Genomic DNA, 27,412 nt, shown 5'->3' on the forward strand with positions numbered 1-27,412 from the left:
GACAGACAGTGAGGTGTGAGACAGGCAGAGACAGGCTGCTGTGTTGGATGTGCTTGATGTGGGACCGTACTGCTTGTTGTCATGAAACCCACCCTGAGGCCAGGGGGGCACAAGAAGCTCAGTGCAAGGATACGCATCGGCAACATCCTCTGAGGACACATCCAACAATGCCAACAGCTTCACTACACCTTCAGATGGGGCATGGAGACCTGAGGCCAGCCCTGAGTTCTCCCCTGCCATCACTAAAGGACATGGACCTAGACTCTCACTTTGGCACAATATAAACTCATGTCTCGCTGCTAGGACAGAGTCTGTTCATCTAAAAGATCTGTTTTCGCCACATATTTTTAATGTTTGTAAATGCTGATGGACAGAAAGTCACAGCTCTGCAGTCGCGCATCTTTGGAAAGACCAGCACATATACAAAGAAAAACGAAAAACATATAAATCTGTTGAAGCATACATATTTCTTTATAGCTACATCTAGGGCTTTGATTTGTGTAATGGACTGATGTCGACCATCCGGACTCGCGCTGAACAAAGCATCGATTATGCCATCTGGCCATAGTCTCATATCATTGTCACCTACTTAAAAACAGGCCAGAGTAGGTGCGACGGTCTGCTTCTCTCTCAGACTAATTGCATTTCAATATGCTGAAAGCTTTTAATGGATTTTCGTCTAATGGTGCAAAAAACATGTTGCCTACCTTAGCTTAAAAAAAAAAATACAACAAAAAAGGCTAAAAACTGAAAGTATCCTCACTGTTCAGGCCTATTCTGGCTGAGCACATCAAGCATAATGTGACAAATCCCACTTTATCACTTGTTGAGATTCCAGTGCTCCAAAGCAGCCAGGTTTGAATGGCTTTCACCAATTTATTGAGTTCAAGGACTTTTAACTTCAAAAGATGACAGAGTGTGTGTTCTAATGCTTTCTCAATTTAAGCTATTTGCATCCATAGGAACAGTGTCATTGGCTGCAGTTGTCTTTAAATTTGATTCAGTGGTTTACATAAACAAGCGTCCACCTCGTGGTTGACAAATAAAGCCAATGCAGAAATAACAGCTCCTGTAAAGGCCACTTGAGGCTGACTCCGGTGAGCTGATCCACATAGACTTTAATGTTGAAATGCACAGTCCTACAGTCGAGGTAAACAGTTTTCCAGTCAGGTACAAAAAATTATTGTGGTCTTCACAGTTAATCAAAACCTCCATAATGAATTCTTTTTTATAACTAAGTTGAATCTTCTACATGTTCGTTTGTTTGTGACCCATACAGTATGGATGAAGCTTGGTAACAGCGATCGCAAGTGTTAGCTACTGTATTTTCCGCACTATAAGGCGCACTTAAAAGCCTTTAATTTTCTCAAAAATCGACAGTGCATCTTATGTGTGAATTCTCAAACCAATTTTATGTGGTACATGGCGCTCAAAAATCTGTCAAAAAATGTTTTAGTACAACTTTGCTAAGCTACGAAGCCGCACGGCCTGATGGATTGTCGGAGCATTACGGCTGCCGTAGTGTCGCGGAGTCCTGGGTCCTAAACTCCGTCCGATTCAGGTCCCAAACTCAAACGAACACTGCAGCATCACTGGGAGTTAAAAACTGTCTAAATTCTTTCATCTTTAATAAAATGATCAGCATTGCTGCTTTACCAGGTGTAACTATGAAGTTTAACATCCAGGCATCCATGAAAACAGAACTGATTACATTTAACAGAGTTAGAAGTTAGCAGGAAGTTAGCTCGCTAGCTTCCACCTAAACATGATATAGCATGTTCTGACTGAGAGATTTGTGAATAAATTCAAACATACAGCTCTGCTACCACTTCCAACATAAATGAAGACAGAAAACTAAACAGCAGTGACGTTTGTAGGGTTACTGAAGTTGGGCTAGCTGCTATATAATGATGTGCTAGGTGATCGCTAGCAACACAGCTATGTTAGCATAAACACAGTGAAGCTGAAGGATGAACGCGAACAGTTTTCCACTCGATAAAAGTTAACGTTAAGGTTCCTGATGGTTAGAGACAAATGCAATCGCATGGCAGGATGCTGTAAACGGACCAAACTTCAGTCAGGAGAACAACTGAGATAATCCATCCACAATACGAGGTTAGTCATTAATATACTGCAACAACATGGGAATAGAGCAGCTGAGAGAGGATTCAGCATTAATGAATCAATGGTACAGAAGTGGAGGAAGCAAGAAGAAGAAGCTGAGTAAAGTTTGACTTATCTGACTGTTTTGTTTCACTTAATGCTCCTTATGGTCTGAAAAATATGGTAATCAGAAATACCAGGCAGTGATGTCATGTCAGCTACATCCATCTTTTGTATACAGTTTTTTCAATGGAAATGGGCCATTAGTCTATGGCAGTATGACTCCCATGTTAAACAGCAATGTTTCCCATGATTGCATCAGTATTTTAGAGCCCCCTCTCTGTAAAAGCCCACATCATTAAACCCCCAGACGGCCAGGTTTTCATGCAGTGTTTCTGTAATTACAGTCTCTGTGGAGACCAATCATTTCTCAAGCAATGTCACTCGAGTAAACAAAAACTCCTCCAGAGCCACCAAACACATTAAACAAGTATTTCACCAGCACAGCAGTAGTACTTCTCCAATTGACTTTGACATGTAAAATTAGAGAAATTAATACCAAAAAACACCAAACCAAGAGATGTTTGTCATCCTAATGACCTCTGGAGTAAAGCAGTGCAAAAAAAAAAAATCGCTTCATTACAAAATAATCAAATATTGCAGATGAAGCGAAATCAAAGAAAACACTTTTAGGTCTTCTCTAAGCGGCAGAGTTGGAGGCAGTCCGATGTTGGCAACAGAATAAACATTAAAAGGGGTTACATGGATCAATTTGCAGGGAGTAATTCTCTTTAAGTAACTGTTCTGCTTGTCACTTTATGTTCTGTGAGACAAGTGTAGTAAGTTGCACTGTGTTGGTGAATGAGACTATAAATATTCCTGTAAGCCTGACGGGCTCTGGCTCAACAAGGCTGCAGCTCCGCTGGGTAAAAGCCGTAAACCCCACTGAAGTGTGCCGCTTGTTAAAAACAAAGCCACCCTCGACCAGCTTTGTTTCCTTAATGATTCATTAATTTCAGCACATTTTTCCACACTCATTTTCACTTTAGCATTCATGGTCGAGGTTGCGGTGTCCAATCTGACAGCTACACATGAATTATACATGATCTTTGTCTATAACAGACTTTTTTTGTATTTGTCCTGCTGCTAAATGCAAAAAAATATAAATCATTTTGACACAGATCGGCCTTGCAAACACATCAAACTCTAAAGTTTATTCTTTGTAGTGTAAACTTTCATTTCAAGGCAAGAAACCTGATTATAATCATTCTTGTTAATCCAAACTTGTATGAATGTAGAAACGCACGGGAATCTGATGGCCTGAAGATCTGAAGTTACACAACAACAAGCTAACCAAAAATAAGTGGCAGTCACATGGAAAGTAGAGATGTTTTTCCTACCCATATTTTCAGCATGCACATGTAATGACTTTCACTCTACAGAAGCGACCATGAACTTGTCTCTCAGTTTTTTAAAACCTCTTTTTTAAGGAGAAAACAAAAGTCTTGACAATCCGATTTCTGTCTTTGTTTTTGGTGAGAACTTCCTGCACGCAGAAAAACTGAATTTAATCCTGTCATAAGTGTTAACATACCTGATTTTTGCTCAGACGTGTTAATAAAGCTCTCTTTGAATTAAAAGGCCTTAAAATATAACCTCTTACTCAGGCCTTCATTTGTCACGGCTGAATTGGCATGACTTTAGTCAAGGTACAAGTTGCTCTGCTTTGCTTTGGATAAGTGCCTTTGTTATTTGCATAATAATAATAATCACACACACACACACTGTTAGAAAGCTTAGTGAGTGATACTTCTTCTATTTCCTTTTCCCACTGTTTTTCGTAATGACTTCGACTGTACGTGTGTTGCTGTGTGTGAGTAATTGTCACCCACATTAGAAGCGTGCACCAGTTGGCAGCAGGCGCGCTCCAGGCTTATCCTCCCACAGCCGAACTGTCTCTGCTCCTCGTCTGATGCACCGCTTTCATATCCCTTCTCCAAGAAGCACATGCTGCCAACCAAATGCCTTATCTCCTCAGTGTTTATAGTTTGGTGTTGTTAGTGTCTTTTGGGACAAGTCTACTTTTTGCCGTTTCGTCCGTCCCAAACAACTAAAGCACTGTAGCGAAGCAAAAGTAATCTACCAATCAGGTGGGTCTCCGACTGGGATTTAGATTTTTTATTATAACAGTGCAGCTGTCGCTTGTTTAATGAAAGTTTCTCATGCACTGCAAACTTACTGCAAACACTAAGTGTCAATGCTGAATGTGACACGCAGTCATTTATAAAGATGTCTGGTGTTAAGAAGTTTAATTTTCCTTTTTTGGTTTTGCATTGCACCTGATAGTTTCATTTCTCGCTTCCTTTCTTCCAGCTTCTGGTGCAGTGTTGATAGAAATTAAGACTTGGAACAGTTATAAATGGATTAAGTAGTGGAGGGAGTGGAGCTGATTAAATGTTTCTTTAATCTACGAGAGGAGGCTGTTTATCAGTAAGCAAATTTTTAAATGTGGTGCCATGGAGTCGGTTCTGTGAACGTCTCCCTGTTTTTGCATCTAGTACAGGCTGCAAATGTCAGACATTTAGTATGCATATATGCACGCTGGCTGATGTCATGCCCATTTCACACCATTATACTTGACAACTGTGGGTAGGAATATATTTATTTACCCATCAAATACATACGCAAGATGTTTATGTTGGCTGGTCACCTGTTAGTTATTGCATATAGCCTTAATGAAAACTCATACATAATTAATATTTTCTGCCTTGAGGAACAGTTTTTCTGTGCTTCCGTCCCACTGCGATCAAATCTCTTGGCCAAGGCAGCAGCACAAACTCACAGCTTGATTCTCTAAAGCAGAAAAATGTATAAATAATCTTTTTACATGATAAAGGGAGTGTTAATTTTCCAGGTCATAATTCACTTCTGTGTGTATTTTAGGAGGATGGATTTGAAACATAACCTGAGTTATTCTGATGGTTTTCTAGTTCACTTTCTACCTGAGCGATCTTCAAATCGCAGCTTTCACCAAACTTAAACCAACCATTAACAGCTCCTCATGGCTAACAGCACAAGCAGCATAAGCAGATGGCTAAACAGCTTTCATTACATAATGCACATTACAGAAGCTATGTCCTAACTGCTACTATTTATCCTGCATTTAAACACAAGCTGCGTTGCTAATTATAAAAATCTTTAAAAGGATGTTCTGTTAAACTGAAACTGTATATAAAAGATGGACATAGCCACCATAAACATGTTCGTTTTGGACAGCTGTCAGCTAATCCTTGGTTAGCAAGCTGCATTCATAAACAGTACCGCTGCATTGCACAGATACTTATATGAGCTAACTAGTCCTAAATAGCAGACTGGTAAAATAGTCAAATTTAACTCCCAAACACTGAAGCACAACCTTTCGGGCAGGCTGTACTTTGTAGCAGGCCGTAGTCTGTGTTCATTAAAACAGCAGCACAAACACTGTAGAGAGATTTGATTCAGTGACTTTAATTAGCTGACTTTAATTCAAGGCACTTCTGTCATTAACCAGTTCCCAAGCTCCAGTATCCATGTTTATTTTGCCATTTGTTTGCTTGCATTGTACATGTTTATTTCTGGTGTAAAGGTTGATATGGGAGGTAGTCAGTCAAGTGGCCACCAGAGGAACTGCGACTTTTAGCGCTTCTGCGCTGGTGTCATTTTTCAGAGCTCGCCACCTGGATAAGCTGTTTGTTAGAAATGCTATAACAGACTTTATAGCATTTCTAACAGTATTATTACTGTTTTATTACTTCAATTAACCACAGTGATAAAAGAACGTCTCCTTGCTCTGCCATCGCTGTCACACAATCCTCCCGGTTCATGCGGGTTTATATTAATGCACTGCAGTGTTGCAGTTTTCAAATGTCTGCGTCTCTGTATCAGGACAGAGCTGTGGCACGAGACTGGGAATCTTTCTATTGCAACTTCAGTCTCAGAAACAAGTCTTAGCAGTTGATATTTTAGCCAAGCAATGACAAAAATGTCACAACAAGTCAACAGGAAATGCCACTTAAAAAGTGTGAGGAGGCAGCGGCTGCAGGTGTGAGTCTTGTCAAAGACTCCCTAATGACCGAGAAGGTTACTAATGTTAGGAGAGTGCACACTGTGGGCTTGTGCTGTGCGGATGGAAACTGTAGTAGCTGCATTTGTTAAAGCTTCACTGTTCATATTTTTGCTCCTGCTCTATGAGAAATAAAGAAATACAGTAAAACAACAAAAGTTCAGTTGTTTTCCCTCTTGTTTCATTGTCACTGTTATTATTGTAGCCTAAAGGGGGGATTATGAAGAGACTGATTTACTCATGAGCTCATCATTGCTTTATGATAATTCTAATGAAGAAGTCTTATTATATTGGTCCCATTCCTGGTTTACACATTTTCATAACTGACGACAAACCTCAGCGTTTCTTTAAAAAGACGGCAGCCACCTTTCCGAGCTCTGCAGCGTATAGAAGAAACCTTGAAGCATTAGCAGCTAAAAGGTGTGGCGCTTGATAACGTGCTCAGCTCATCTGTCTCCTCAGCGCTTTCCGCTCGCTTCTCTCTTTAGTACTTTGTGGCACTTTTAGCAAAGTACTGCTTACAGCTCAGAAAACTTTTTTTCTTTTTGAAAAATGACAGTTTTCACAGCTTTTAGATGCAGCAGAAGCATATTCTGAAGGATATTTAGATAATCTCAGGGGGGAAGTTTTGAAGTGATCAATCTCAGCGGTGGGACCTCGTAGATAGTAATCCTTCAGGGGTGAAAAATATGCTGCTGCTACATCTGCAAACTGGAGCGAGGAGACGCAAAGAAGAGAAGTGTCTATAATAGCAGAGGTGCAGGGGGATGAACATTTTGCTCAACAAAATTGTTTCCACCGTCCGTAATCCTTCCGCAAGAAGTGACTGATTACAAAGTATGAAACAATGTCTGACTGCAATGTATTTTGACAGCTCGGTTATTTTCTGAAACACTGGATATTTCTCCCTCAGCCGGAGTCGTCTCCTCTCGGCTCATCTATGCGTACAAGCTGGAAGATATCCAGTACCTATTCCTCTTTTCCCCTCAAAGTTCAGCAACTCTCCTCCTCCCACATTAGAAACACATCCCGGCATCTGTAAGGCCCTCTCTCCAGTGGCTGCAGCATTTCTTTCCTTTCTTGGTCTTATCCTCCCATTAAGCTCCCTCTAACTCCTCTGCTCACCTCTCTGTCGCTCCCACAGGGCTCTGCATCCACAGGAAGCCGCCGTGCTCTCCTAGCCGACCCACCCTCCACCCACCCTCCACCCCTCCACTCTAAGTGATCACACTGTTTATATGGCCTTTTTCTTTTATCCAATTTCACACGTCCCGGCTTGTTTACCAGCAGTGGGGGCCACAGAAAGCCACAGTGCCCTTTTCCTTCACTCTCCAGCCCCCTCGCCTTTCTTTTCCTTCCCACTCTTCTCTTGTCGCCTCCACCCCTCCAGCAGCTTTGCGGCAGAAATAAAAGCTAAGCTTATGTCCCCTTTTTTTCAATGAATGTGATTAGGTTTCTATTTTTGTACAGGCTGGAATCACATTCAGCAACGTGTCATTTATTGAATCTGGACCCTGCAGCTCTGTTCTCAACACTGTGGAAAAGTATTGTCCAAGACGACGCACTTCCCTCATTACAAAAGCTGTAATGAGCGGAGGCGCAGCAAAGTGGGAGTGATGAGAAATGCTCCATTTAATCATTTATTTAAAATGTCTGAATGGCATCTAAATGTCGGAGGACAATGGCATGTACAGAACAATGAATTGCTAAGTCTCTCTGATAAAGTTCCAGGAACTAAGGGATGACAGGAATAAGATGCCCAATTATGCATACAGAGAGTCCCTGCATGTGTGGCGATTTGCTTAAATATGTATCAACATTTTAGTTTTTATCAAACTATTTCTTTTTATCTCAAAGTTCTGAACATTTTTTAAATCCACACGGATGCTCCTCTTAAAAAACCGCAGTCCTCCGACCTAACGTCTGTTCTCCACCTCTCCACCGAGTGTCAGGATCATACAAACAGCACTAAAAACATCCGCCGAGGCCACCGAAGCTCTGCTGTATTAATTTGCTGTCTTACCCACTTAGATGGAAAGGTCAGCGTTTCATCTTTGTGCCTAAAGGTGGGGAAACTGCAGTTTCAGTCTTTTTCTGCCAGCAGGATCGTACAACAACTACAAAGCTGAATTTTATGTAACTTGAGGCGAGACAGAGATCCCAAACGTGTACACTACAAAAAAGGAAATTGGATGGTTGTTACATTTACAAAAGTCTAACTTGTATTTTGTTTCTGTGGTGAACGTAATTGAATCATGTAGGATCTGTATGAAATTTAACAACTTCATTTGTTCTTGTTGAGATGACCTGATACAATCTAGTAGGAGTGGTTAGTTGCTGGACTCATGAAATTCACAAGACCACACGAGATTTTACACCACAGGAAAATCACTGGAGGCAGACACTACACACCCCGTGCATGCTAGCGCTATTTATTGTGTTTAACCTGTCAAGGACAAAAACGTGCAGAAAAATTCTGCATCAAGCCTTGAAATCGTAGCTTTCCTCCTTTTGTGAAGTCTGTACCGACAGCGTGGTGGTGCAGTGGTTCGCACTGTTACCTCACAGCATGAAGGGCCCAGGTTCAAACCCACAGTCTGGCTAGTTTGCAGTGGGTACTCTGGTTTCCTCCCACAGTTAAAGGTCATTCAGTTATTAGAGTTAGATTACTTTGTGATTCTAAATTACTCATAAGTGTGAGTGCAAAGGATTGTTTGGCTCTGTGAGTTAGCCCTGTGATAGACTGGTGACCTGCCCACGGTGTGCCTCTTACCCAATCACATCTGGGGTAGGGTTGTTGTAAAGGGCATGAAATGTCCCATCACACCTAGAATTTTGTCCATATAAAATGATCCTTTTGTCAATACTGTAAATCAAACATGTTCAAAGAAGACGATTTTCTACAACTGTTGGCCAAATCTGCAGATTGCTACCTGGCAGGTTTTCAGGCCGCTCTTCACTCACTGACTGACTTTGTTTTGCAGTGCAGATAAATCCGACCAATGTGCTGAATTTCCTTCATTGATAACCTGAAACAAGCTTGCTTTCATTTCTCCATCTGCCCCCTTTTTTAATCTCACACTTCTTTCAGCCACTGATATTTGAATGACATTTAAATGCTCAATTCATTTCAGTTTTATTCATAGAGCCCCAAATCATAACATATGTCACATTGAGCACTTTACATAGTGGGGCCAAGACCTTGGATCATTTAAGAAAAAGCCAGTAACTCTCCCTGAGCAGGACCCACAGTGGGCCTGCTGTCTTCACTGGGCGGGGCGAGACAAGAGCTGAGGCAAATATTAACACCGTGTGAAGGATCTGCAGTCTGCTCAGCAGTAGGTGAAAGTGGTTAGTGATGAAAGCCTGACTTGGGTTCACCCATACAAGGAGACTCTGAATGCAGGTTTATCCTGTTAACATCCAGCAGCTCTCCATAACACGCTCATGGTTTGGGCTCAGCGTAGTACAAGCACATTTTCAGAAAATGCTTTACTTCAATGTAAGCCTCATATGAGGAATGATTAAAATAGTTCAGACAGCAGGACCTAAAAATCACAACCTGTTTGAGAGAATCTATTTTAATGTATTCAGTCATCCTTCATCCTTCAGCTGCTATTTTCAGCTCATGGAAGTTGCTGTTGTAACCACGTCCACTCTGCGTTCTCCACCATGGACCTCAAACTTGCACAGCAAGCAAAAGTCAGCTGGAACAAGATGAAGTTGAATGTGAGACCAGCCAAATCTAAATCAGGTGAAGCTTTTGATTTGTCAGACCCTTCTGATCGGACCCCGTACATGCATTCTTGTTCTTCTTCACAAGCCTTTCCATAAAAAGATTTGAACCTTAATCTCCCCCTACACCTTACTCCAAGTGAATCTTTACTGATCTGGTGCATCACCGTGTTTGTGTGAATAGTTCATAAGACTGTTTAAAGCCAGAAGCCTTTAGAAGTGTTCTATTCTGGACCAACCTCCTCCCTCTCCATAGATCGCAACACATTTAAATGAAGATGCCACGAGGGCGAACAAGAACAAGAGCAGTTGAAATTAGAGAAGCAGTCTGAAGGTTTAATGCTCTTGGAAGCAAGGTGCATGTGAGTGACGGTGGGGATCACGGCCTAACTGCTTGGAAGATATACCTGCAGATGCATGCAGGAGTCAAGGACATGATTAGCATCACTGTGACGTGCTTGGCATGTGTGCAGCGCTGCTTGAAGGGCTACTCTTGTATTCCACAGATAGAAAGCAATAATGCCATTCACAACCAACTCTGCTCTATTCATTCAGCATTACAAAGAAGTATGGAACGTGCACTGCAGCTGTATGTACCACAATGTGACCCATAAATGAAGTTTTTCCACAGTTTTATGAGAACTATTCATCTGACAACTTTAAAGGCCACAAATGCAGACAAAACAGCAATAGAGCAGCATATTAAAAAACCATCCACGTTGCCTCTGCTGTTCCCTTGCCCCTGCTGCAGATTTATGATTTATTAAAGAGCAAGAGGTGTCAAGCACAGCCTTGGTCTCAGTGAACCTTTCTTGACACAGCACTGCTGCATACAAGGCAGGCTGTAACTTACAGCTTATTCCACTCTAATAGTTGACTTTGCTTCTCCCTCATGTGGTAGCAGCAGCTGTATTGTGTGTTCAGATGGTACATTAGTGCAGAAGGATTACATAACATAAAACATAATGGGCACTTTGTTGGCAAGATGGTCAAACTCAGGGGAATCCATTTGTTTTCTTCCACATTTTATTCTGACTATTGATCATGTGCACTCAAACACAGCAGTGTGGGGGGAAAGCGCGTATTGCAATCCAGTACACCACCACCACAGGAAGCAGCTGCAAGGTCCACAGTAACAAGTGTCCCACAGGTTGCGTTCATTGCAAGGCTATTGCATGATATCAAACATTGGTCCTTGTTACTGTTTCTATTTCCTGACTCTTGTCTGTGAATATACAACTTTCATAAAGATGTACAATACAAAATCTGCACAAATAACTTTGCTGATGAATGATTTGCTGACTTTTGGTGCATCTTTGTCATAGTTTCTCTCTTGTATTTCAATGTTTGTATTGTTTTTGATGCAAGTGTTAGTTGCTGAGTTTGTGAATTGTGCCTGGTCACATGAGCGCATTCACCTTCCAGACAATCCCCCTGTTCTAAGAAGAACGGGTCTGGTCAGGTAGCCACAGTGTTTATTCCATTATGGAGATCTGAAAATTCGACATCGATGGGCAGATTTACTAACCAGGGCAAACTAGCGTCACAGTCGACGGAAGTGGGAGGTTCTGTTGGCGATCTGCTAATTTATAAAGATAAATAATTTGTTTTAATGATGACCAGCAGTCTACCAAGAGCACTGTACATATGCAGGCAGAAGCAATCAGGATGTGAGTTTCATGTTTGTGCTTCTCTTTGGAAATTCAGATCAATGTGTTTTTGCCTGGAAGACAAACTCTTCTGTTAGAATTTGCCGTGGACGATGCACAGTCTTGTAGCTCGAGACGTTCATTCTCTGGATAATACTGACAGCTCAGTTAGAGCACAGGATCGCAGCTTTATTACAAATGAATCGATGTTATGAATCTGTTTGTCAGTACTGACTTTATCAAGTTCAAGTTCAAGTTCAACTTTATTGTCACTTCAACCATATACAGTTTAAAAATACACAGTGAGGCGAAACAACGTTCCTCCAGGAACCAAGGTGCTACAAGACAAGTTAGTGCAAAAAAAAAAAAAAAAATATAATATATCTAGTAATAATATTGTGCAAAAGAGCATTTACAGGTTGGTGTGTGCGATGGTTTGGTGGTGTAGGTCAGTGTGTTTGCGCTTGTGTTGGTTAGTCAGTCCAGTCTCAATGTTTTGAGGTATTTGAGTTAAGCTGAGTGATAAAGTTAGTGTATGTGTGTGTGTGTGTGTTTATCAGTCAGTCCCTTTTTGCTGAGGAGACGGGTGGCTTGTGAAAAAAACCTGTTGCACAGTCTGGATGTGTGTGCCCGAATGCTTCGGTACCTTTTTCCAGATGGCAGGAGTGTAAAGAGTGTGTGAGAGGGGTGTGTCCGATCAGCCACAATGCTGGTGGCTTTGCGAATGCAGCGTGTGGTGTAGATGTCCTCAATAGAGGGTAGAGAGACCCCGATGATCTTCTCTGCTGTTCCCACTATCCGCTGTAGGGTCTTGCGGTCCGATATGGCACAGCTCCCAAACCAGACAGTGATGCAGCCGCTCAGGATGCTCTCAATAGTTCCTCTATAGAAGGTGGTCAGGATCGGTGGTGGAAGCCGGGCCTTTCTCAGTCTTCTCAGAAAGAAGAGACGCTGTTGGGCTTTCTTGTGCAGGGAGCTGGTGTTGAGGGACCAGCCGAGGTCCTTCTCCAGGTGTACGCCCAGGAATTTGGTGCTGTCGACGATCTCCACAGAGGAGCCGTTGATGCTCAGCGGTGAGTGGTCGCCTCGTGTCCTCCTAAAGTCAACAACCATCTCTTTTGTCTTGTCAACATTCAGAGACAGGTTGTTGTCCTTACACCAGTCCGTTAGTCTCTGCACTTCCTCTCTGTACGCTGACTCGTCGTTCTTGCTAATGAGACCCACCACAGTCGTGTCATCAGCGAATTTAATGATGTGATTTGAACTGTGTGTTGCTACACAGTCATGAGTCAGCAGTGTGAACAGCAGAGGACTGAGCACACAGCCTTGTGGGGCCCCAGTGCTCAGTGTGGTGGTGCTGGAAGTGCAGTTCCCGATCCGTACTGACTGAGGCCTTCCAGTCAGAAAGTCCAGGATCCAGTTGCAGAGGGAGGTGTTCAGGCCTAACAGGCTCAGCTTTCCGATCAGTTGTTGGGGGATGATCGTGTTAAATGCTGAGCTGAAATCTATGTACAGCATTCGGACGTGTGAGTCCTTCTTGTCCAAGTATGTCAGGGCAAGATGGAGTGCAGTGGAGATGGCGTCGTCCGTTGAGCGGTTATGGCGGTATGCAAATTGCATTGGGTCCAGTGAGGGGGGCAGCAGGGTCTTGATGTGTCTCATGACGAGCCGTTCGAAGCACTTCATGATGGTGGGTGTAAGTGCGATAGGGCGGTAGTCATTGAGACAGGACACAGAAGACTTCTTGGGCACGGGGACGATGGTGGTGGCCTTGAAGCACGTGGGGACAACGGCACCGCTCAGAGAGATGTTGAAGATGTCGGTGAGAACATTTGCCAGCTGATCAGCACATTCTCTGAGCACTCTGCCTGGGATGTTGTCTGGTCCAGCAGCTTTACGTGGATTGACTCTGCGTAGAGTTTTCCTCACCTCAGCTGTAGTGAGACACAGGACCTGGTCGTTCGGAGGAGGGATGGTCTTCCTCGCCGCCACGTCGTTCTGCCTGTCGAACCGAGCATAGAAGTTGTTAAGCACATCTGGGAGGGAGCCGTCACTGTCACAGGCAGGTGGTGTCGTCCTGTAGTTAGCGATGGCTTGTAAGCCCTGCCACATGCGTCGTGTGTCGCCGCTGTCCTTGAAGTGGTTGTGGATTCTCTGGGTGTGTGCGCGCTTCGCCTCTCTGATGGCCCGAGAAAGTTCAGCCCTCGCTCTTCTAAGCGCCACCTTATCTCCCTCTTTGAAGGCAGAGTCTCGGGTCCTTAGAAGTGCACGCACTTCCGCAGTAATCCACGGTTTCTGGTTGGGTCGTGAGATGATGATCTTGGAGACAGTGACGTCATCGGTGCACTTGTTGATATAGCTGGACACTGATGACGTGTACTCCTCCAAGTCAGTGAAGTCGCCGTAAGTTGCAGCCTCTCTAAACATGTTCCAGTCAGTGCTCTCAAAACAGTCCTGAAGAGCAGAGATGGCTCCTGCTGGCCAGGTTTTCACCTGCTTCAGAACCGGTTTTGATCGCCTGACGAGTGGTCTGTATGCTGGAATTAGCATAACAGAGATGTGGTCTGAGTAGCGGGGGGGGGGGGGGGGTCGAGGCTCTGCCCGATATGCGCCGGGGATGTTTGTGTAAACAAGATCCAGCGTGTTTTCTCCCCTCGTTGCAAAGTCCACATACTGATGGAATCTAGGAAGCACTGACTTGAGATTTGCATGGTTGAAATCTCCAGCAACAATAAACAGTCCATCCGGGTGTGTATTTTGCAGTTCACTGATCTTTGTATACAATTCCCATAGCGCTTCCTTAGCATTAGCGCTAGGTGGAATGTACACTCCGATAATGAAAACAGTGGTGAATTCCCGTGGTAAGTAAAAAGGTCTGCATCTAACAGTCACAAACTCCACCAGCGATGAGCAATAACTAGAGACTAGCACAGAGTTCTTGCACCATTTCTCGTTGATGTAAACACACAAGCCGCCACCGCGAGTCTTACCGCACAGAGCTGCATTTCTGTCGGCGCGAAACGAGGCCAGCCCGTTTAGCTGAATAGCGGCGTCCGGTACTCTTTTGCTGAGCCATGTTTCCGTGAAAACAAAGACACAGCAGTCTCTAATCTCACGCTGTGTGGCCTGCTGGAGTCGGATGTAATCCAGTTTGTTATCCAGGGAGCAGACGTTGGATAAGATGATGGACGGTAGAGCCGGCCGGCTAGGGTTTGTTTTTAGCCTAGCACAGACTCCCGCCTGCTTGCCGCGCTTCCGCTTCCTCGCGCAACGCTTCCGATGTCTCCACCTCCGTCCGCCGGCATCAGGCAACGCCGAGGCTTCGAGGCCTGGTTCGCGGAGCAAGCCGAGTTCACGCAGCGTTTCCCGCAGCCCCTCCTGGATGTCGTCAACTAGGTTATTTAGGTTGAAAAGTGTCTGGCTGTTGTATGCACGAACACCGACACCAGTTGCGACGTTATCCATACATAGTGCAAAATAAGCACGCTACACACAAAAACGTAAACAATAAACAATGCAGCACCAGTTTGGCTCCGGAGTGGCCGCTGCGTGCTACTGCCGCGCCGCCATTTATATATGTAGAAGAGGATGTCACATCGTGACCCAGGCTTTGATGTTGCTATTACTTTGTCATTAAATGCATGCTCTTTATCTCTGCAGGCTATGCAAGTGTGAGACTGCGTGCATTTTTTAAAGTCAAAATTTACAGATTGTAGGATTCAAATATGAATCTAACAGCTGTCAGGTCTGAATTTGACACATTTCTGCATTTTCATTCAGCTTGTAACAGATCTGATACCAGAGAGAAGTTAAACAAAATCTGCTCATTGTGTGCACGAGGCTGTGAAAACACAAGCAAGAGACACAAGACTGATCTGTGTAGAAATGTAACTAAAAACTGGAAACACTGCAAGCAGCACTGTAAAGCCACTAGCACAGGGCAGCCCAAGGTTAGGGAGTGCCTTCATAGCTTTGAGCCATCCAGCTGTGCTAACGCTGCACTCATTTTGATAACCCCTCCTCTTCTAATTCCTAATAATTGAACACTTCTAGAGACAACTATCACAGCCATAGGGAACAAAATAGGAGTTGCTTTTTTCAGGGTTAAATTCTGTTATTTGCTGTAAAGTGCATGAACTTAAATAGGTTTTGTAGGAATCATTTAAATGCGCTCCAAATTTCTTTCCCAAAAAAGGGAAACTTCTACAAATACTTATGCACGAAGGCAAAAATACTTCCACACCTTTTAGTCACAAAACTGACACTGCACCTCTTTAGTAAAATCTTACAGTAACTTTTTAATGCCAAAAGAGGGTTTCGCACTGCTGCAGATTGTTAGTCTGGCCTCAAATCTCTTGGTAAATGGGAATGGTAAACAGACTGGGTTATATAGAGTTTTTCTACTCTGAGCACTCAAAGCGCTTTACACAGCTCCCCGAATTCACCCATTCACACATGCACTGTTTTTCTATGTTGTTTCTGTCTAAGAACCTTCTGTCTAACGCTCACACATACACACTCATAATCCCACGAATGCACCGGAGAGCAACTCGGGGTCTTGCCCAGGATATTTGATAGGTGACCTGCTCTACCATCTACCGCCTGAGCTACAGCAACCCCAATTGCAATTTATCATGGCTCTGATACAGGGATGACAATTAAGCTACTGCTGCTGTGTCATGTGGGTAACATCCCTGCTTTAGGGATGCTCCTCCTGTGAAAGAGAACTACTGTGTTGCACTTTAGCCACATGCAAAACAAGCTAGCTTTGGAAACAAAAGGATTTTATCTTTGAACTCAACTCTTGGAGACATTTTTAGTCAAATTTGGTTATGTCACAGGTGAAACTTCCATATAAAGAGGAAGTTTGAATGTAAACTTAACCCTTACCCTGAATTACCCTTAATTAACCCTAACCACTGACGACAGCACTCAAACTGTCTGTAGGCTACACAAATGGATGAGTTATAGAACACACACTGTATGGACAGAACCAGCTGATATGTTGAAAATGTATTAACAAATTGTCAGTTTATTACCAACACTAATCTCAGTTTTGCTATATTGCCTTACGATGGCAAAGAAAAAGCCAAAGAGTCTTGTGGACAAACATGTAGCATCATCTTCACAATGTACTGTAAGTCTGTGCCGTGTTTTGAGGTGGGGTGGTGCTCTTGTTTAAGAAATCAGTGTATGCACTGAAGCCCTGGCCTCTGAGATCAACCACTGAACCACTTCCAAATGCATCACTGCTGCTGAACGTGTTCATAAATGCAGAGAGGTCACTCACAGACTCGTGGTCCGTCAGGTCAGCCAAAACGAAGCAGCGGTACTGCTGCTGTCCAGGGAGCGGTTTGTTGTAGAAGCCGCTGTATTTCTTTTCGTCACCCAGAGTGAAGATCTCAGGGAGCGTATCCAGCTTGGCAGCGATGTAGGGCTGCAGGAAGTCATTGCTCTGCCTTTTCCTTCTCTGCAGGCTGCTGTCAGCACCGGACTCCAGAAGCTACCAGAGGAACAAAATATTATGAGTTGACATGACACTGGAGCATAGTGACACAAGATGACATAACAAACCTCATCTCTGTAGATGACGGCTCTCTTTTCCTGACCCTCTGTGACAGTTATACGATTCTTCCATTTTATTCACTTGTTTTACTCTTATTTATTTCTAATCCAAACCACCTTTAACTGTTGATCTGTTTTCACTTAATTAAGGCTTAAAGTCTGCATGTCTTACTGTAACAATGCTAACAATGTAACCAGGCAAGAAACTAATGGCTCCACAAAGCAACAATGCCACCGGAGCATTCATTAATAATGCAAAAAAAAAGCCAATGGGAGATGCCATGAGGGTTATATCCATCCTTTTCTTTACACTCTGCAGTTTTTATCACCTGTCTTTTTGATTAGAATGAACTAAGTTGCTGAGACCTCTGTGTGACTGGTCAACAAAGTCAAAAGAACCAGTAAAGATGAGCAATGTGTAAGAAGACAAACAAACAGGGTGCCGATGTTAGTTAAACCACTTTATTATGAAATGTTATTGTTCAAAATGTTCGAAATGATGCTTCATCATGCTGCTGATGCACTACACTTTTGTTCAGCAGTTTGATCAAAGCTGCAATTTGCAAAAACATACTAGAAAATAGATTTCTCTAAGTCTAAATTGAAGCAATAAACCTTTTAATTTATTTTATTTTATTTTGTTTTTGAGCCACGTAAAAATGTTACTTCTATCTTATAAATTTGTGGTGCACTTGGTGAAAGGTGCATGTTGGAGGATGCCAAACGCCTTACAATTAGCAGGATTGAATTTATAAAGTCTGAAGGCCCTCTGTGACATTCAGGAAGCACCGAGGGTCGTGGCTTCATTACTGAAACTCAGCTGCTCTCTGTGTTCAGAGACAGACGTGTCTTTCAACCACCTGCTTTTGTCATTTTAGACCAACACGTCCCTGCAAAGCAACAATATTCAAGGTGACACTGACATACTGGGGACGGTTGTCTGCAGCAAAGTCACTTCAATCACATGGATGCATCTTCTTCCTTTTTTGGGTGCTGACATTTCAAACATTCACTTTGTAAGAAAAAGGAAATTTAACAAACAGCCGGTTGACAGTATTTCACTTAAAAACGTCTCAGATGAAGGTACTGGATCCCGTGCCTTGTGTCAGTTTCAGATGCTGCTTTCTGCTTCCTTCCTTTTATGGTCCAGTCCTTGGTCCTCTCACCTGACTTATCCCCCCTGCTTGGGAGTCCATGTGAGGGCCTAGGACCCCCATCGTCAAAGTACATGAGGGCTGTCTGGCAGATAATTTGAGCCCTTTACGCACTTTTTCAATAAGTCTACGTTTCTCAAAATTTGCTTACATTCCCCACACTTCATAAGAAAAAGTGTCATTCAGAAAAACCCAAAACACTATGATATATGCCAAAGATATATCCTACTTTCTTGGATAACTAATAAACTCAAACACTGCTGCTGGAAGGAATTTGGACCTTTAAAAGCTAAATTACTCCTAATGTTTAGGTCTCCCTTTCCATCTGGAAAGCACCAATTAGCTGTATGTTTGGCTCACAGGGACATGTTGCCATTAATACGTTTTACCTTACTAAAAAAAATCACCCCGTTATGTCCTAAATAAGCAGGGCTTATAACGCCGGGGCTCATCCAGGATATATAAAAAAGGGAAATCTCTGAACTTTATAATCATGCCATAGACCAGGGGTGGGCAATTCCAGGCCTCGAGGGCCGGTGTCCTGCAGGTTTTAGATCTCACCTTGGGTCAACACACCTGAATCACATGATTACCAGGCCTCTGGAGAACTGCAGGACATGTTGAGGAGCTAATTTAGCCATTTAAATCAGCTGTGTTGGATCAAGGACACATCTAAAACCTGCAGGGACAGTGGCCCCCGAGGCCTGGAGTTGCCCACCCCTGCCATAGACCAATCCAACTCAGGGCAATAAATAAATAAACAGTAATATGAAGTTCTGTAGAATGAATAGAAACCTAAACCTGACCAGTCACCAACAACTCAAAAACAAAAAATACAAATATATGGATAAATCACACAAGATATAATAAATAAGCATTTAACATTGTGCACGACCAGATTGAAACATGCACTTGGCCTCCCTTTATTAGTAGGACAGAAGTAATGACAAGATTGATGTGCTGCCAACCATCTCTATTAGAAAATGACTCCACTAAAGTGAAGTGCTTTTCTTCAGCCAAACCCAGATAGTGATCTGCATTTTAGCAACAACACAATCTGCAGTAGAGGAAGCTGCGATAGTGACCAGTAAACACAAACCTCAGACACTGAACAACTCCATTACTTGTTGCTGTAGCTCCAAAATGACTGGAGTATAAAAAGCGGAGGCCAGAGTTACTAACAAAGACTAAAAAATACAATGCAGGTCACATTTAGACTTGTATGCAAATGATAACTATAAGTTAGTATAATTACACAGTCTTTATGCATCAGCATCCTATAAAAACAAAGACATAGACTTTAAACTGTGTATGCTGCTATTCTACAACACATACATGCCTTTTTACAGAGCTCATATTGGCCAGATTCAAATGTAATTGCACACTAATGCTTCTGTGATAACTGTGTGTTGTTTTATGCACACATGTATTGGATATGTTCAAGAGTTTCAGTTGAGGTCCAGTTGTCAGTGTTTGGAGTGAGAGCTGGTTTCAGGAAAACTACAAAATACCAAAATGCTTCTTTGTCAAAGATCAGGAGAAAAGGTTAAAAAAAGCCAGACTATGAAGAGCTGTGGGCGCATTGGTTAGGGCTTTACCGTGTATGGATGAAATGGTTCTGGATGGATTGCTGCTTCTGAGCTGGGAAACAGTTATTGCCCCATGTGAAGGGGCAAGAGAGCTGGGCCAGAAGTTTTTGAATTATTCGAATGTATTCCAAGCTCTCGGTTATGGTCACGAGCTCTACATGCAGCCAAAATGAGATGTGTGTCCCAATTCATAGGCTGCATCCTTCAGAGGACCTGGCCTCCGCGGTCTACGTGTGACGGGTCCTTCATAGACTGAGAAGGCCCGAAGTGCGAGGCTGTGAAATGGGTTGGTCTAGCCTTCAGATTTGGAATTGGCTTGGCCGCGCAATGAATTCTGGGATATGTTGGGTCACGAAGGACACACCCCATCCATCCTTCAAATTCGGGGAAATGAAGGACGCATTTGTCGGACGCATTTGGAGCAGCCTTCGTCGCCTAGCTATGACGTAATTGGCCTTGAAATGTGGCCTCCAAAGGATGCGCCCTATGAACTGGGTCATAGCTGCGTTTCTGCCTTAGACATACACCTGCTTCACCTTTACACTGAAAGTCCTGCTAGTTTGGTTCAAGGATCTTATTAGGAACACCTTTGCGCTATTTTCTTTTGGATGTTTTTTGACATGCAGAGTCAAAAGTTACATTTCATGGAAGTTTTATTTATTTAGAACCATTTTGCAACAACACTTAATTTAAGGTAAAGACACTGCTATACTAGCTATTATAGTAAACACCATAAAATCCATTATAGCTGCCGGTGTGACGTTGCCCATTGGTTTGCAAAGTCCTCTTTTGAAGCTTGAAGCATTTTGGCTGTCTCGTACTTTATTGAAGCCATGACTGATAAACTAAGGGATACTTTAGCTACTTGTCTGTCACTACCCAAGTCATACATTGTTTCAGTGATTTCTATACAGTCTGTACAGCAATGAGGATGAACCCCCCTCTGACCCTTGGAAATAATTCAGGTTAAAGCTCTTCTACACTGGCTTAATTTTTTAAGACCTAGAAAGTCCATCTTTTACATTTTTATTTAGTTTATGACCGCAACTCTCCAGTTGAAGCAAACAAGGGTCTAGACTATGAGATACCAGACTCCAGATCTTTGCCTTCATTGTTAGACCATTATCCACTGGCATGCATTTCATAATTTGTCAGGGGAGGGAATTAATGACAAACCCATAACAGTTACTGCACAGCTCAACCTGATCAGTCTGCCTGCAGACATAGTAAAAGCCCATCTCCTTTAGATCTTGCTCAATGAAGGCTCACGGGAATACAACGCAGTGCAGCGCCTCATGTATGTAAATGACACCTTAAGCAGCAGTTCTGTTGTAGGTTAGAGAGGACTTGGAAGAGATACAATAAAATCAAAGCTAAAGGATTTTACTGACACTAGGTAATTATATACAGTTGCAGGTGAAGCAAAAAAAGCCCCATTTCTTTCTTAGTTGTTATTTTACGTTTCAGGAGCAGAGCTGTCTCAGCAGTTAATGTGTCAGCAAGTTTTAAAGCAAGAACAAAGCAAAATCTCAGAATGATGCACAGCAGTTAGTTTACTCTTTGAAAAACTTCATTTATTTTTGAGTTGTAGATTCAACAAAATTAACTACTGAACTCCCGTGCCACCATTTAGCTCAGCATTAACCCAATATCGTTTACAAGAGGGGCCAACATAAGAGTGATGCCACACCGCCCCGTCTGCATTATGGGAGATGCAGCAAATTAAACTGAATCAAAAATAGAAACAAAGCTTCAGACATGAGGTAAGATTTCCCTTTGCCATCATCAGTGGCAACTCTGTACAAATATTCCTCAATCCACATATTGATGCATGATGATTTTTCTTTAATCGCCTCTATTTAGCCTCGCAACATTTCCACTTGTAAACAACATTTTCGTTTGATAGCTTCTGACCACATCTACACTTTGTTTTTTAGTATCTCTGACTGCATGACGGTGAGAACAGTCAAGTCATTCGAATATTGTTTGTCCCTCACAACCTTTTTGAATTGTTGCGTGTAATGAATTGTGTAATGATGCTAGAAGGGCTTCAGTCTGATTGGTTGTGAAAATTCATCATGAAGACACGTAAATGAAAACAAAGCTAAAACGCAAAGCATGCAGTGACGTCAGGCGGTGCTCTAAAAAGCCGAAGAACGCTGCATTCTTTCGTAAGCGACACACGAGGGTGGTTGAAGAAGCGGATTCATAATCACAGCATTTCTGGATCAGAAGGTGTCAGTGATGTTTCAAAACTGCCAAGGTGCCACTAAATTATAAAAACTGATTCCCATTTATACTGCTGGAAACATTTTCCTGTAATGAAGGTGCACGAACTCTGTTTTGTCACTCACACTGCAATAACTTACATTTTCATTCAGTGTTTCTCGCCCTTTTCCAGATAAACACGGGCAGAAAAACATTTAGCAGCTTTAATCACCTGTTTTCAATGTTATCAGTCCCATGCATATTGCCAGTAGGTTTCCTCCTCCACCTTATACCAACTCTCTGTCACCTTACTGCTGCTTCTACCCTTCACACTGGGACTAATAGGGAAATTTAACTGCAATAAAAAAACGAACAATAAAGTGCAGTTCCCTCAATGGCCACTTGAGGCTGCTTCTGGTTTTTAATTTCCCAGTTTATACCAGGCTGAGTGATTCTGTTTTTAGTGTTCCTGGATCACATTCACATGTGGGCTTGTCTTTGCATGGTTTACCCTGCATTTGTGGATGGCACTGTAAGCTGTGCTCACACACAGTGATGTCCATGACACATGTTTGATGTCGTGCTGCCCGAGGGCACAAAGACCACTGGCATCCAATACTGAGTTTTGGCCTTGATGACGAGATATTTAATGTCTTTGCAATTTTATGTTGAGGAACATTTTTCTGAAATTGTTATACAATTTGTAGATGATTTGTAGAGAAGCTCCGCCTCTCTAAGATGCTCTTTTACCTAATCATGTGACTGACCTACTGGCAGCTAACCTCCAGTTATAGTTTCTTTTTTTATACCATCACTGCGGTAACCTTTTGTTTGCCCCGTCCCACTTTTTTGGAGACGCTTTGCTGTCATCAAATTTAAAAGCAACATTTTTCTTAAAATTGTACATCTTTCATGTTTTAATATTTGATATTTTCTACGTTCCAATATGGACAAATTACTGCAGCTTATGTCCCAACTTATTTGAAAGACTTTTTCTAGGATTTGACTCCTTTTTTGCTTTTACCCAGTGTTCACAAAATTTATGGCAACAATTACAACTGATAAAAGAGCCGTTTTTAAGATTGTCAGCAACAATGAAATCAAACTGAACTAGACATCCGCTCACCTCTTGTATGTCCATGTCTTCAGGGTTTTCCCATCTCCTCAGAGAAACTGGAGTGACAGGGACAACCACTATGTAGTACCACCTGCACAAAACGTATAATGCACCCATATATGATTGTGCACCAAACACACACACAGAGCTTCAATGTTAAGAGAAGATAAGTTTATGAGGAAATTCACCTGTTACCACAACACAAGAGTCAGAAGCACAAAGTGAATTAAAGACGTATTAAAAGACTAAAAAATGCAGTTTATATGTATGCATGTGTCTAATGTTGTTTCAGCACATCTTGTAGATCTTCTCCATAAACTTTCTGAACCTTCTCTTAAACAGATGCATTCACTGAGCCTAATGAGAAGGTCTGGTTTGGACATTAGCATCTTTTTTCTCCACTGACTCCACTCCTCTTAATTACTGCTTACTTGTGGGCTATTTCTTCGGAGAAACAAACACTTGAAACACAATTAATTATTTCTATGTGCTTGTCTTCTTGACCACGCTGGGTAATAATATGAAATAAACTTCTTGTGAAATGCACCATTTGCATTGGGATTCTTATTGCTGATTACCTCAAATTGCTTTCTGGTATCATGAGAGGGCTACGAGTTGCAGTGGGGCGACTGTTAATATAGTCGTGTGGTTTTCTGCTGTAATCGCGGAGCTGTTGGGCCAGAGGTTTGATTGTCTTGTTTGCACTTAAAACTACTCTGACCTTAAAGAAAATGCTTCTGCTTCTGATAATTGGCTCGCTGTGAAGTGGGTAAAACATGACAAGAAGTTAATAAAGAGAGGCTGTAATGGCTGGTGAAGCACGCCAGAATTTTCTGGCTTTTTAAGATGTTTGAACTGCTAATACGCTGAGTGTATGTTGGGGAAAATAGCCTGGCACTCTATAGATGCAGTGGACAAGACATTGCTGAGATTCACACGTACCCATACGGTCTATAGAACCTGGCTCAGATCAGCTGACAGGACTGGCTAATACCCTGACACTCAACGCTCTTGGCGCCTAAAAACCAACACGACGGTATCTAACACACTAATACTGAGATGAGGAAATGAGAAAATCCAGTGATGTTGCAGCTCTGAAATATGGCCAAACTGGTGGCAAGTGGCATCTTGGCAGCTGCACGCTTGACTTTTCTCAGTTCATGGGCAGTTATTTTGCGCCTTGGTTTTTCCACACGCTTCTTGCGACCCTGTTGACTATTTTGAATGAAACGCTTGATTGTTCGATGATCACGCTTCAGAAGCTTTGCAATTTTGAGACTGCTGCATCCCTCTGCAAGATATCTCACTATTTTTGACTTTTCTGAGCCTGTCAAGTCCTTCTTTTGACCCATTTTGCCAAAGGAAAGGACGTTGCCTAATAATTATGCACACCTGATATAGGGTGTTGATGTCATTAGACCACACCCCTTCTCATTACAGAGATGCACATCACCTAATATGCTTAATTGGTAGTAGGCTTTCGAGCCTATACAGCTTGGAGTAAGACAACATGCATGAAGAGGATGATGTGGACAAAATACTCATTTGCCTAATAATTCTGCACTCCCTGTAATACTGAGATGAGGAAATGGAGGAGCAGTCACGGAAACTGTCAGTGTTAAAACAGACAAACTGTCAGCACTGACCTGACAGCCGCTGCGTCCGGGACCTTCGGCAGGCTGATAGTCACTTTACCACCTTCCTCCACATCTATATGGTGTTGAGCTGGTTTCACCGTCAGAAGGTCCGGAGCCGTTCGGATGGAGACCTGCTGCTGGAGGCCGCCAGCACTATTCCCTCGGCTCATTAGCACAAACGAATAATCAGTGTCTGGCTGCAGCTGTGTGATCAGCTTCCTTTTCAGGTTGCCTTGAACCTCCACACTCTGCTGGTTGTACAGAATCTACAGCAGGATGGAGTTATAGAGGTTAATTTACACCTTGCACTACTGTAATAATTATCACTGTGATGTCTGTCACCAATATCCAGCTCTCTGTTTTACCCAAAAGAACCAGTTTTCTGCCTGCATGAAAGAGAGCGCTGAGCTTACCTTGACAGGCACTTGAGATTTGTATGTTTCTGGCACTTCCCAGGTCAGCAGGACCGAGGTCTTTGTCACAGCCTTCACACCAAAGTTCTTGGTAAACACTGAGGGAAGATCTGGATGATTATTAGGTGGTTAATTTGATTGTGAATATGACTGAGATGATTCAGTGCTGATGAGGAGGTGCAAGAAAAGCAAGACAGTTACGGGGAACACTACCAGATAGATCTCGGCACAGTTTTTATGATTTTATGATCTATAAAAGCACAAACAGGTGTTTGGCAATAACAAACGACCAAAAACTGCTGTTTCTCTAATGTCCACTTAAGCCTGCCACTACATTTTTTATACAACTCACTTGTTTCATTTGTATTAAGGATAAACTGTACATTATCAGTGGCATGAAAACGTTTACATGTGTGCAGCTGACAGATGTCTGCTCGATTAATGCCAGCTTGCAGTTTTGATAACTTTAATTGGAATTTTAATGCAATTATCTGAAAAACAATATTGCTTGCTGTGCATGTAATTGTACTAACAGTCAAGAAAGCTTGTGCTCCAATTAGTGACTTATGCTAATCAGCAGGTAACTACATGATGCACCAACAGAATCCAGGCTTATGCCTCATATCCAAATAATATCGAATAACTATCATAGCAGTGAGCAAAGATGACATGACACACATGGACTATGTAGGAAACTGTAAACAAGCATAAATGATATAAATATAAATGAGTTTTTTTCATATTTAAAATTCCTCGCGTGCGTTAGTGACACTTGTCAATATCATAACCAGCTTCATGAGGTTTTCATCTCAAAAGGTTTCCAATGAAAAGATCATTGTAATAAATAACACACAGGACTTAAGTGTATCTTTAACTGTTTTCAGATGGTATGCTATAATGAGGTCTAACTTAGTGAACTAAGTGGATTTAATAGTGTGAGACTCACACACACTCACAGGAACTAGCTGCTTGCTTCCTGCATCAAATATGGCCAGAAAGTCCTTGTTTAACATCTCTAGAGAAGAATCCTACAGGGCTGCAGTTTGCAAATGCCAGCTAGAGGCAATGGTTATTAAATAAATAAAAACTCTCCAAGTTGTCAGTGGAGTAAAGTCACTTGTGACTCTACTTACTGTCTAAACTCGTTTTAATTTTCACTTTGAATCTTACAAAGTTACTCTAGTAAAACCCAGGAATAAAAAAGGGTAGAAACTGAACATAATTTGTTTCCCTGATGAAGTTCTGCTACATTTCTTTGAGTTATGTAGAGGACAGAACTAAATAATACTGGGACTAGCCTCACCCTCCTTTCAGTTTCATCTTGTTCTCAAGTTATTGCATTCACACGATTTTCAGAAACTTGCTCTGACCTTGAGGTCGAGATCACTGAGATTTTTAGTAGCTGCACCTAAGCCTGTGGTTCTCACCTGGCATGGAGGTGGACATGGTCCTGCTCTGGATGCTGGGGCTGATAGGTCCTCCGCCCTTGCTGGTGAAAGCTTGGACTCTTATGTCATAGGTTGTGTCAGGCTGCAAACCGTAGACGGTCATCTGTGTATCTGTGGTAACGTTGGTGCTGTTGTTCGGGCTGTTAATGTCTCGGTACATCACCACATACTTCACAATCTTCCCATTTCTTTCAGCCAGAGGAGGCGGGTCCCAGGCCAGTTTGGTGGAAGTTGCAGTAAGGCCGACCACGCTCAGGTTTTGCGGGTAGCTGCTGGGAATGTCCTCAGGGGTGCTGATCTCTTTTACATACTCCTCCCCGTTCCCTGCTCTGTTTTTGGCACACAGTTTGAAGATGTACACGGCACCCTTGTGGAGGCCGGTGACTGTGAAATGATCATCTGTCTTCTTGAAGTGTTTAATGGTGAAAGCTTCCTCCTCTGCTCTCTTGTACTGCAGCTGGTATCCCATGTGCTCCCCAACCATTTCTTTAGGGGGCTGCCACTGGATTAGAGCGGTGTTCCCGATGGTGGTGCTGATCATCATAGTGGGCTTTCCAGGAACTGCGATGCAGGAAACATTTGTAAATATTCAGCACTGAAAGACACATTTAGATATGATCTAGCTTATTTTCTTAGCTGGTTGGAAGGTATAGGACCTGTTTTTGAGATCATCATAAAGGCCACACTACTTT

General features: G+C 42.6%; 1 protein-coding gene across 12 annotated transcripts in view; it reads right to left on the bottom strand.

Moving 5' to 3' along the window:
* Positions 1-27,412, bottom strand: part of ptprfa (protein tyrosine phosphatase receptor type Fa) — a 376,185-nt gene that overhangs the window by 49,813 nt on the left and 298,960 nt on the right. For 6 of the 12 annotated variants that reach the window (XM_085382136.1, XM_085382135.1, XM_085382137.1 and 3 more), the window contains 5 exons: positions 26,700-27,281; positions 25,273-25,370; positions 24,869-25,125; positions 23,232-23,313; positions 16,880-17,092 (listed from right to left, as the gene is read on the bottom strand). In XM_085382136.1, coding sequence (XP_085238262.1) covers positions 16,880-17,092; positions 23,232-23,313; positions 24,869-25,125; positions 25,273-25,370; positions 26,700-27,281 — 1,232 coding nt within the window. Of the gene's footprint in view, positions 1-16,879; positions 17,093-23,231; positions 23,314-24,868; positions 25,126-25,272; positions 25,383-26,699; positions 27,282-27,412 lie in introns of all 12 variants that reach the window. The other 6 variants (XM_085382134.1, XM_085382131.1, XM_085382128.1 and 3 more) reach the window with 1 other exon arrangement.

The sequence above is a fragment of the Rhamphochromis longiceps genome, linkage group LG15 (assembly GCF_057381845.1).
Source record: "Rhamphochromis longiceps isolate RC_006_pf linkage group LG15, R_longiceps_female_GT1.1, whole genome shotgun sequence".
Lineage (NCBI taxonomy): Eukaryota > Metazoa > Chordata > Actinopteri > Cichliformes > Cichlidae > Rhamphochromis > Rhamphochromis longiceps.